The 11460-nt window shown below is 34.1% G+C and overlaps 3 protein-coding genes across 5 annotated transcripts; 2 read left to right on the top strand and 1 right to left on the bottom strand.

The window, feature by feature from the left end:
* Positions 1-619: 619 nt before the first annotated feature.
* On the top strand, positions 620-3762 carry LOC106770650 (protein OSB3, chloroplastic/mitochondrial). 3 transcript variants are annotated; one of them, XM_014656453.2, is made up of 10 exons: positions 620-665; positions 836-1106; positions 1179-1326; positions 1399-1489; positions 2177-2310; positions 2420-2558; positions 2640-2743; positions 2843-2990; positions 3152-3219; positions 3321-3762. In XM_014656453.2, the coding sequence occupies exons 2-10, from the start codon at positions 844-846 to the stop codon at positions 3468-3470; spliced, it is 1245 nt and encodes a 414-aa protein (XP_014511939.1). In that variant the 5' UTR covers positions 620-665; positions 836-843; the 3' UTR covers positions 3471-3762. The 3 variants fall into 3 exon arrangements, 2 of the variants coding, with proteins under 2 accessions (XP_014511939.1, XP_022638302.1); XM_022782581.1 differs by lacking the exon at positions 620-665 and having other exon boundaries at positions 692-1106; XR_002668331.1 differs by lacking the exon at positions 620-665 and having other exon boundaries at positions 720-1106; positions 3127-3219; positions 3321-3402.
* Positions 3763-4346: 584 nt separating this feature from the next.
* Positions 4347-5220, top strand: LOC106766948 (60S ribosomal protein L37-3-like). The gene is made up of 4 exons (XM_014651751.2): positions 4347-4471; positions 4550-4685; positions 4755-4856; positions 4936-5220. The coding sequence occupies exons 1-4, from the start codon at positions 4469-4471 to the stop codon at positions 4980-4982; spliced, it is 288 nt and encodes a 95-aa protein (XP_014507237.1). The 5' UTR covers positions 4347-4468; the 3' UTR covers positions 4983-5220.
* Positions 5221-6515: 1295 nt separating this feature from the next.
* On the bottom strand, positions 6516-8849 carry LOC106764316 (phospholipase A2-alpha). Its single transcript, XM_014648598.2, has 4 exons — positions 8530-8849; positions 8371-8413; positions 8141-8266; positions 6516-6942 (listed from the first exon to the last, which is right to left on the bottom strand). The coding sequence occupies exons 1-4, from the start codon at positions 8656-8658 to the stop codon at positions 6767-6769; spliced, it is 474 nt and encodes a 157-aa protein (XP_014504084.1). The 5' UTR covers positions 8659-8849; the 3' UTR covers positions 6516-6766.
* Between the last annotated feature and the right edge of the window lie 2611 nt (positions 8850-11460).

Genomic DNA, 11460 nt, shown 5'->3' with positions numbered 1-11460 from the left:
GATTGGGGAACGTGAGGGTGGGGAAGACGGAGATGAGGCCGGTCTCAGCCTCCGTGCCGTTCTGAATCAAACGGTGGATGTTGGGAGTGGGAGTTTTGAACTGGTATCCGAAACGGAAGCCGTCAGAGGAAACGAGGATGACGACGGGGTGAGGGAGGAGCGAGGAGGAGACAGGGTCTGAGGAGAAGTACAGGGTCAGGGCCAGGGCCGTCAGGAGCCACATGGAAGCCACCACCAGAATGCTGCCATATGTCCAAGAGGAAGGTTTTCTGCCGGAGAGCAACGGAGTTCTTGAAGCTGCTTCTTCTTCTTCTCCCCCCATCACTTCTGCACACTTTTTCTTCACCACTCCTTGGATATCCTTATCTTAGTTTTTCTTGGATATCCCCACCATTAACAAAACTACCTTTTATGTAACATGTGTTTAAATAATTCAAAGTTTACTGTTTTTTAATGTTTAAAGCACATTTTATACATGTTTTAAAATGAAAATGGAATATAAGACTACTCCATCTACATACAGACAAAAAACAACCAATTATGAAAGGTCATCACTAGACCTAGTTTCCTTTGCTGGGTGAAAACCTTAATCATCGAAACAGAAAATGTTTGCTAAAGCATAAAACTTTAGTAAGAAGTGGCAGCACTGTTGGAAAAACGAACATGTGTGTTGTTGCCCTTAAGCAAATTCGATTATAAATAACCATAAGTATTCAATTTTAAGAACAAATCAGGACCGACATAATATGTTTTATAGTTTTAAAAAATTAGGTAACCTAAAACAAAGGTGTTGGTTTCATTTCATTCATTCATAGTTCGATTGGTTCCTGCGCAGTAAGCGAAATGAATGGTTGGGTGCTACGACAGTTTGGCAAAGGTGGCCGGGATTCTTCGGTTTCCCCTCTCATTCTTCTTCTCCGTTCCTACCGCACTCGCCTCTCCAAACCCACCCCACCGGAGATTCCTTTTCAGCCCAAACTGGCTAACGCCGTCGATCTAATCGGTCAGCTTCTCACGCCTCCTCAGTTCCACGAATCTCCCGAAGGCAACGCCTGGGCCACCGCCGTCATCACGCGCCAAGAGTCCCCTTCTTCTCCTTTCCTCTCGTACGCTGCTCTCTCTGTTTCCTTTCTCTTCTTTGCTGTTATTATAATAACTACACTATCTCCCCATTTCAGGATTCCGCTTCTATTCAAGGGTGACCTCGCTCATACCGCCAAATGCCATCTCAAACTCAATGATTTCATCCACATTGCTGGAAATCTCACCACTGATGATGGTCATCCACTACACCCCCAACAAAACCACCATCAAAGCAATATCCAGGTACCTCTCTCTTTCTTATAATATCTTATCTTCTGTTACACTCCCACTTCTCATCTTCACTATCTACAACAGGTTATGGTGCAAACCCTGAACTTTGTTCAAGGATATCCCCAACTCAACACTACATCCGCATCTTCAACCACCAAAATACTTCCTTTCTCCCGTAAGTCCTCCCTTCTCGTTTATTTCCCTAATGTCCTCTGATCTCGGCAGTACTTCATTTATTGACACCGCCAAAACGTCTTTCTTTGTTACATGGATACAATTTGTGTATGCTCAAACAGTCATTAGCCTAATGTCTGACTAAATGCTCTTGCCTTCATAATTTTATGTTTTTTTTTTTTCATATTAAAAAATTGATGAAAGAAAGGCTAAACTAGTCGGTATGTCTCAACTATTTGAGAATTCTTAAAATAAATTAGTGAGAGAAAAATGTAATTGGATTCTTGATCCTGTAAAATTTTTGTGATTGAGATGGTTTGGGACAACTTGAAATGATCTATGATCATTTATGATGATGGTTTTAGAAGCCCCAACGATTACAATTTTCTTTTTTCTCTTCTATTTGGAGAGTCTGCTTAAAAGTTTCCAGATAGTTTCAGGGATTAATTTAGTCTAAAGGAAATTTTAGTTGAAGAAAAGAAGGGAAAATACAGCTATAAGGAGGATAAGATATGCTCCTAAACAGAACGAGAAAAGAACCCAACAGAGCAAGTTAATTCGAGGATGGTAGCTAGTATTTATGATATTAGATGAAAGTGAAAATTTTGTCAGTGTGTGGTGTGGTTTTAGCATTGACTTCCGTGAACTTGATATTTCTTTTGGACATGTTCTGTTTCTATCTTATTAGAAAGTGAGAAGCATGACATCAATCCATCAAGGAAGAATATCCGTGCCAAGAAGAGTAAAGAGCTGGACAAAGACAATTCTTGGAAGGATCTCCTTGATAACCCCGTTGAATGGTGGGATCTGCGTTCAACAGAGGTTGGAATTTTCTCCCTGGTTGGTTTTGTCATGCACCTTTAATATTTGGCCATGACTGATGATGCTTCCTTGAAATTTGTTTTCTGACATCCGTTACAAATTAATGTAGGAGAATCCAAAAGGTGCAGCTTTTGAAAGAAAGACAAATGGTGAATTACTCTTTATCAATAGCTCAACTCCCAAATGGGTCCATGAGAAATTAGAGTTGGTGACAATTGATTTGAAACCTGAACCAAAACAATCAATATGTAAGTATATACATGTTAAGTACGTCCATAATTGGGTTGTTTAAACTTTCCAACAATTTGCAATTTGGTTTGTTTTAACAGCCTCTGCGAAGAAAAGCCCAGATTCTTCAATGAGTTCTTGGATAGACCTTTTAGATAAGCCAAAGCAGTGGTATGATTTCCGTGACAGCAAACAAAATGGATTGGTAATGAACTAGTGATTAATGACTTCACTCGATGTATCTTTCTTTCTTTTGTCTAATTTATCCGGACGATCCTTTTATCCCTTTATATATTTAGTGCAGGTACATCCAAAGCACCCTGATTTCAAGCGCAAGGATGGCAGTGTTTCCCTCTGGCTTGGCAAGGGTGAAACATGGATTTTACCCACACTGAAAGGGCTTGAATTTGAAGTTCCCGTTCTTAAATCCAAAAAAGCAAAGGATAGTAAAGGTTTGTGTAGATATCTCCATTTTTATCTTTGCCCAGTGTCTCGTGTTTGTTTTGGACCTTCAACTTAAGATTCCTCGTGTCCTACTTCAATTTCACTTTCCATTTCTGTTTGGTCATCGTATTTTGTTTTTTGAAGTGCGCATGTCTCAACCTGGTTTTAGGTGGTGATGTGTACTGGAATGATTTGGTGCAAAATCCGGCTAAATGGTGGGATAATAGAGTAAATAAGGTAACCCATTTTCAGAATTGTCCTTGTGTTCTTAAATATTTACAAATTTATATCACTTTATTGGATTGTGTATTGAGTTGATAGCTCATTTTGATCATCAGAGGAATAAAAAAGCTCCTGATTTCAAGCACAAAGAAACTGGTGAAGTGCTGTGGCTTAATTCTTCACCAAGTTGGGTGTTAGACAAATTGCCACCCGTGAAGCCTAAACAAAGTGTAGAAACTGACAGGAAATCGACACTGGTTTCATAAGCAATGGAGAAAGAAGTAGAGAATGGAGTCACTTACTAAGTTGGATATAGGATATATCCTGTTATGAGTTTCACTTCCATGTACTTAACTTTTCCCTTAGTAAAGTTCTGTTTTAGTCATACCTTTACAAACATAGTACCCTCACCTATTGCTTACTCAGCATTTGACTTGCAGTTTCTACCAGCCGGCAAGATCTATACAAAATTACTGGTGTTATTCAAATACTTGTATTGCTGTTTTGCTTTACTCTGCATCAAATGCGTTTAATCTACTTTAACTTCCTTTTTCTCCCCAAAACGTAGACTGCATTCTGAAAAAAAGAAACAATCAGCTTTTTTTTTTTTAACTTCAATGGTGTTCGACTTCTCAAAGCTATGATTAGTTATTAGTAGGGAGGTCAGTGCGTGTGTTACGAAAAAGAAAACAGAAGGATATTTTTTTGCATTTAGCCAAACATCCATTAATAACTTTTTCAAAGCTATGATAACTTTTTTCTGAATTTTCTTTGTAAGGTAAGAAATATGGAACTCCCATGGATAAAAATAAAATCTTTAACAAACTAGTGCTTTATTCTCGATTATCATGTTGGACACAATCAACAAACAAACAAAATTGTAGAAAAGAAAGTTTGCTTATGAACTTTGATGTTCAAATTACTTTTCAAGATGGTGTTGGCTTAGCCATGCTTACCTCTACTTGTTTATAGTTTACATAGATGAATAGTAATCATTCAAAAAGCAAAACTAATTCCATCACATTAAAGGTAACCTTCTTAAATAGATGTAAACATATTAAAGGGTAAAAAAAAAATAGAAAAGGTACATAAGGGAGTAACTCTCCCCAAAAAGCTATATAATTGGGCCGAAGGCCCAAACAAAAAAATCTCACTCACAGAGCCGATACATACATAAATTCTCTACAGTGCAGCAATTAGGTTAGGTTTCATATAAATTCTCTCCTTTCGTAGCAGTTGGGTTTCTGCTCTGCGTCTACCATCAATGGTATCGTCTTCTCTCTTTTACTGTGTAGGTGTGATATAAATCTGGTTCTGATGGTGTTTGGATTTTGCATGAGTGCAGGGGAAGGGAACAGGGAGTTTCGGTAAGAGGAGGAACAAGACCCACACCCTCTGTGTCAGATGCGGACGTCGCAGCTTTCACCTCCAGAAGAGTCGCTGTGCTGCGTGTGCTTTCCCAGCAGCACGCACTAGAAAATGTAACTCTTTTACTTATTAAATTTAGGGTTTGTGTTAAAGGTTCGGTCTTGATTGGTTTAGGGTTTCAGATAACTGGAGCGTCAAGGCCATTAGGAGAAAGACCACTGGAACTGGAAGAATGAGGTACCTGCGTCACGTGCCTCGCAGATTCAAGAGCGGCTTCAGAGAGGGTATGATCGGTTAATTGTTTGAGTGTTTAATTTTGGGTGTTGGTTTAGCGTTTTTGATAACGTTGTGATTTTGAATCAGGTACCGAAGCTGCACCCAGGAAGAGAGGAACAGCTACCACTGCCTAAGCTGTCGAAAGTAGCAATTTTTTTGGATCAATGAATTGTAGGAGTTTAGGCTTCTGTGCCCTGTGAAACAATTTTTTTTTTTTCTGTGGTTTTGATCTCATTTGATATATATGGGCTTGTATTTCAATTTGAGTATGGTAAGGTGTTTTGATTTGATAGTGTTTTACGTCTATACTTTAGTTTTCAATTCAGACCTTAATTTTGGATTAATTGTTGGCAATGAATTATTTTATGTTTATTATGCTGATAAAGATAGTTTCCATTACGGCCTTGGCTTAGATTTTGCGGACTACATGATAATTTGAGATTAGAATATGCTACTATTTAATGATTTATCAAAGTTTGTTGGTTTTAGGTTAGCAAATTTGAAATAGCTTGCCATCCAAGCCAGCTAGAATAGTTTCGACAAGGGAGAAATGCAAGACATGTCTCACCTTATTATAATGCTGGTGAGAGATGATAAAACCATGAATGATCAAAATTCTTCGCAACTTTGTCAAACTTGATAATGCTTCCTTGATAGAAGATGAATATGAGAATTTGCAAGTATGCGATAAGTAAGAAATATTGACCTTAGTATAGGGATATTTTTTGTTTTTGCTAATCAATTTTCGCTCTGATAAAGTTCTACGGGTATTGAAAAATTTACCCTTGGTTGACACAATTAAAGAAAATGCATTTCTACCAAATTTTATGGGTTGCTTGACTGAATAATTATGGCATCACGACATATCCACTATAACCAACTAGTGTTATTTTCTTGAAATATTTGTTTCTCATTCTCTTTCCGATGAACTTGTAGTTAATACATAATTTCCTGAAACAAAATGATAGACGTCTAAACAATAGTAGTATTTTAAACAGACAAGTTATGTGAGCATATCATATCTAAATTGTTCGAATTTCGGATTATCATGCTGTTACAAATATCACAAATGTCTCTAATGCTTCCGATATCCCACATTAAATTTGTAGTGACATGCAACAAAAGCGGCAATATAAATTTTAATTATTCAGCTGTCATCAGTGGTCAACAGCTCCATATATTCGAAAGCCCGTTTTTTGAGAAAAAAAAAAAAACTATTTGCATGTTATATACTCTAGAAGCCCCTTCGTAGTTGTGTACGGTAACACCGAAACAGATCACGAAACCTTCAACATGAATCAGAAAACCAAGATGCTGATAAAGTAGTCAGACCAAAGGAAATCAAGAATAAGAAATGGAAATGAAAAGGAGTAAGACCAAAATGAACTTTCTTTGTAAAGTAAGAAATATGGAACTCCCAGGGATAAAATCTTTAACAAACCAGTGTTTTATTCTCGATTATCATGTTGGACATAATCACCAAACAAACAAAATTGTAGAAAAGAAAGTTTGCTTATGAACTTTGATGTTTAAATTTACTTTTCAAGTTGGAGTTGGCTTAGCCATGCTTACCTTAACTTGTTTATAGTTTATATATATGAAAACAGTAATCATTCAGAACATTAAAGGAAATTTTTCAAAAAGCGAAACTAATTCCATCACAAGGAAAACCAAAGAACAAAAAATCTGTTTGCAGTGTACATTTGTCAGAGGTGGGGGATCACAAGAATGAGTAAACATACCTTACCTAATAATAAGGGTGTCCGAAAAGAGTACATTGTTGTTAACAAATAAAATAAACCATTGAAGTTTGATTAATTTGGTAAGAGAGCAACTAAAAACAATAGGAAGAACGAGAGAATATCTATTCTTAGCTGAGACTTGATATCACAGACAGACAGATAAACAACATTACTCTCTAGGGCTTGTGGAGAATCCCTCCAGCCAGTAAAGCGGCTTCCATCACAACATGTATTACTTCAATAACATCATTCACATTGCACGTGTTTCCTTTGAACGTAGGAGCCCTCGAGTTCTTGAAGTTATTCATACAGTTTATCAATGCTTGGCTACATTCTTGGCTTAGGTAGTCATCTGCATAACACAGTCATTAATCAATAGTTACCACATTCGCCGACGCAACTAATAGTTGCTTTGAGGTGATTTTACACAAAGTGGTTCTCGGATGGAAAACCAACCCACTTAGTCAATAAAGCGAAATTGGATTTTATTGTTCAATAACACAAGTCTACAAGATTTCACTATTCGACAAAATAGTTGTTCAATAATCATTTTTGTGGGGTACAAAGATCACTCTTAGTTGTAATTATTACTTGAATGTCCTATTATGCATGTTGTTTGAGTGTAGGAGAAGAGATGCAATGAGGGTCATCTTCATAATCAAGCGAACTAAGTTGGCTAAGGAAGCTCCGTTACAAACTTATGGTAGTAGACGGTCATTCAAAAAAGAAGTAAATAGATGAAAGATGACGATTAGTTTCTATTTATGTCCATCAACTTCATGGCATTTACAGGATTCATTAGTATACTGATCAAAAGCAAAATTAAGTAAAGAATCCCTATCAACCGTCATCTTTATTTCATTTTAATTGAAGACTTTGGAAATAATTCCTTGGGTTATCCTGCTTTTGAACATTGGTTTCTACAATGACGAGATGCATATTTTGCCTTTTCTCCTAAAATAGTGCTTGGTCCAGCTCTCCTTTTGTTTCTCTTCTAAACAAGTGAAACTTTTATTATTAATTTCCATAAAAAAACTCTAACTTTTGGGATATCAGTTCATTGAAACTTTTAAGAATTTGTGTTTAAACCCACTTCCTCCTTTGAGAAGAAGAGAAGGTAAACAAGAAGCTAGACTACACACTACCTAAAACCTAAATCCCTTTTTTTATTCTCACCCTCTCCATCCTCACGATTTTCTAAGCCATATGCTTGCAACAGCAAGTGCACTGACTGATTCAATTTCCTGTCATTTTTATTTCAATGGTTCATTTACCATCAGAGCTAATTTAGTACCGATTCAGTTTTTTTATGTACAAAATAAGTAATCATGGATCACTCAAAACTGGGTTTTAAGATAATACGGGACCCATCAAAATAAAGACAAACACGGTACAAAAAGAAAAAACTAGTCTGTGAAGGGACGTGATGATCCCCACTTACAAAGAGTCAGATCCGATAGATTCTGATACTGGAAGTATTCAAGCAAATCTTGCTTGAATTCAAGTAATAATGTAAGATGTCTTAATTAAAAAGCTAGTAGAGAACTCACTGTTTTTGGCTTGCACACATTGATCATGCTTCATACAACAAGCATCAAGGCCATCACAAGGTTTTTCACCAGGGCATCCACTATACAAAAGTCCACAGTATTTGCCATATCTCAATAATGGAGGCACTGTCATTCCAGACTCCAAAGTGTTATTAAACAAACTATACCTTAACCCAATCAGCCAAATCTTAAAAGTAAGAAGAAAAACACTCATAGGATCAGTCTTGTACCTGAGCAGAAACTTGACTCACATTGTTTACTGCACTCTTTGCTCTGCAGATGAACAACAAAAAAAGAGAGAATTAGGAAAACTACTAGCTGTATATGTTAATTTAAGGCTTGACTAATTTATTTGGAATAATGGTGTAAAAATTAAACAAGAAAATTACCACAGAGACAGCTACTCCAGTGGTTTCAGCTCCTATGTTGAGGGCACAGCCAGGAGTGGTTAACAAGTTAAAGGAAAAAGTACAATAAAAGAGGAGAAGAACATACTTGAGTGAGGAGGTTGGTAGCATGTTTTGACGAACAAAGGGGAAAAGTGAACTTACTTTTGAGTTTGGGAAACTTGGTGTTGCTTAAAGGCTCTGATTTATATGATGAAAAAGTGTGTTAGATTTGAGAGCAAAGTTTCGAACACATGGCAGGCACAGTCTCAACCAGAGCCACAGCCACAGCTCAGAGAAAGAGTGGAAGGTAGGTGATTTGTTTTGTAGCGTCTCGTGACTGTATTGTTTGCATTATTTTAATTCAATATTTTTTAGCTGCATTACAAACTTTAATGCATTCCCATTATGCAATTTTCACAGCCAATACACAGAAATCTCTCAGCATATGACAACATTGCAGAGAAAAAGCATTTACAATGTCAACACATAAATTAAAAATCCTAAATTAGTGACAATAAAACAAACCCTTATCTTGTGGATGTTGCTTTCATTGTCTCTCTCTACTCGTGAACTAATTGCCTATCAAGTGATCATTAAATTCTACATCATATAATTATCAAGTAATATTTACCATCATTTTAATACTCAAATAAATTACTTTATTCAAGAAATATATTCTGAAAACCTCTCTCTACCATGTATCAGACGTGTATATTACGTTATTTGCATCAATGGGCTGTTGGGTTATGATACAATGAAAACTACTTTTTACACCCCATCATTTTAATGTGACACCTCAACTTCATCATCCTTGATTACCATTTGCATCAACCCATTTTAGAACAACAAATAAAAAACTATTTTTAATATTTGCACTATTAAAACATGCCAAGGAATGGACATCACTTTCTCTTTTCATGTTTCATATAGATTTGAATAAATCAAGCTTTAAAGTTCTATTTTTTTTTTCATATTGAATTTTCATATAGATTTGAATATTTGTTGTTTTTGGTAGTTTGAACATGAATAGAAGTAAATGCATGAGAAAGATTATCGAACTTAACATTGTAATTGATGGTCGAATGAAGGCGACATGACAACCAAATTGTATATAAAACAACTTGAGCATAAGAAAGTTTGATATGTTGCGTGTGTAAAGAAGGTTGAGTTGTACCAATGTATTGAAAAACCCCCATTTAGTGGTGAATTAATATAACACCTAACTTTTATTTTAAATATTGCAATTTTTCCATTACAAGATCACCAATTCAATTGAGTTTTACTAGTATTGTTTCTTTTAGATGATCATTCTCCCTTAAAAGATCAATCACTTAATAATATTTTGTTTTTCTGATTTATTATATATATAGTATAATTAAATTATATTTACTCTATTGAATTTTTTATAACAACAAAATTAAAGTGTTTTATTTTACCACATTATTATGATATATTACTTGAAAAATAAAATGTTAACCTACATAAAAACAAGCTTTCAAACTATTTAAATATTGTTGAATAATATTATGGTATTTAAAATATCATCTTATATAACTAAAATATAATAAATAATTATAGGAAAAAATATTAAAAGAATGATAAAAAAACTAATAAAGATTTTTTTATTAATAATTACTATACGACCCAATTCACTTTTAACGTTTTAATGTGATAGTTGAATACATTTCACTTAAAGATTAAATAAGTCAAATTTAATTTAATTTAATTTACATTTAAAACAATTTATTCTTTTTCAACTAAATCCAACTCTAACCTTTAGTGAATTGAGTTGATTTATGATTTAAAACACATTTTCACACAGAAATATTATGCTTTTAAAAAATCACGATGGGACATTCTTTTGGATGAATTTTCTCCAATAAAAGTAAACAAGTAACATAAATATTTAGAGAAGAAAAAAAAATAATATTTCCTTTGAGGTTTAAATTTTTACAAACCGAATATGAATGTTTATGAAAATATTTATAAATAAATATATTACTCTAATTACAATTTATTCGAGATTTAATAATAAAAGAAACACGTAAACCAAATAATATAAAAATAGTACACAAGGTTGAAATAAATGATTGAAATGGTTGAAAAGTTTGTCGTAAGCGTGCATCTTACCTGACAGGGAACACCATTGTTCTACAGCTAAGGTACGAAGTGTTTATATTCACTTCTACTACTCACGATATTACACTAATCATATTAAAAAATTCAATAATTAATATTTTTTACTAATAATTTTTCTATAATTATTTAATTTGGAATAAAATTCACCTGATAAGATTAACATATATAATAACAAATATGTATTTATTTAACTCTCATTAATCATTATACTCATAAATACAAAATATCCTCCTTAATTTTATATATATATATATATATATATATATATATATATATATATATATATATATATATATATATATATATATCCCTACTCTAGCTCCCCAAACCCTTACTCACCTCCTTCATCTCTCTCACTCAAACATTTTCTCTGTCATCTCTGCACTAGTCTCAACTAAAAAAACATTCATTATTAAACGATTTACTTACTTTTGTAGAAAGTTGAGTCATATTCATCTTTCGAAAAAAGTTCATTCAAAATCTCTTTAATTTCATTATCTTCACTATATATATTACAGCCGATGGGCACAACTTGCACCAAGACTTATGAGCATCCTTCCTTTACATTCCTTTACATTCTGAGACTACTACCTAACATTGCTCTGTGGCCATTTAATTTTTTGGTAGAAATTCATTAACTTGTTTTCCTTTACTAAAGAAAAAAACAAATCAAAATACAATAAAATTCTCAATTATAAAATCAAACAATAAAAATTCTAAATCTTGAAATTTTATTTATAATTATATAAAGAAAAAATTAGGTGCTTTAATAATGAGTGTTTTTTTAATTAT

The sequence above is a fragment of the Vigna radiata genome, chromosome 1 (genome assembly GCF_000741045.1).
Source record: "Vigna radiata var. radiata cultivar VC1973A chromosome 1, Vradiata_ver6, whole genome shotgun sequence".
NCBI classification, from domain to species: domain Eukaryota; kingdom Viridiplantae; phylum Streptophyta; class Magnoliopsida; order Fabales; family Fabaceae; genus Vigna; species Vigna radiata.
The sequence above is the reverse complement of the archived record's forward strand: the minus strand, read 5'-3'. Positions and strand labels throughout refer to the sequence as shown.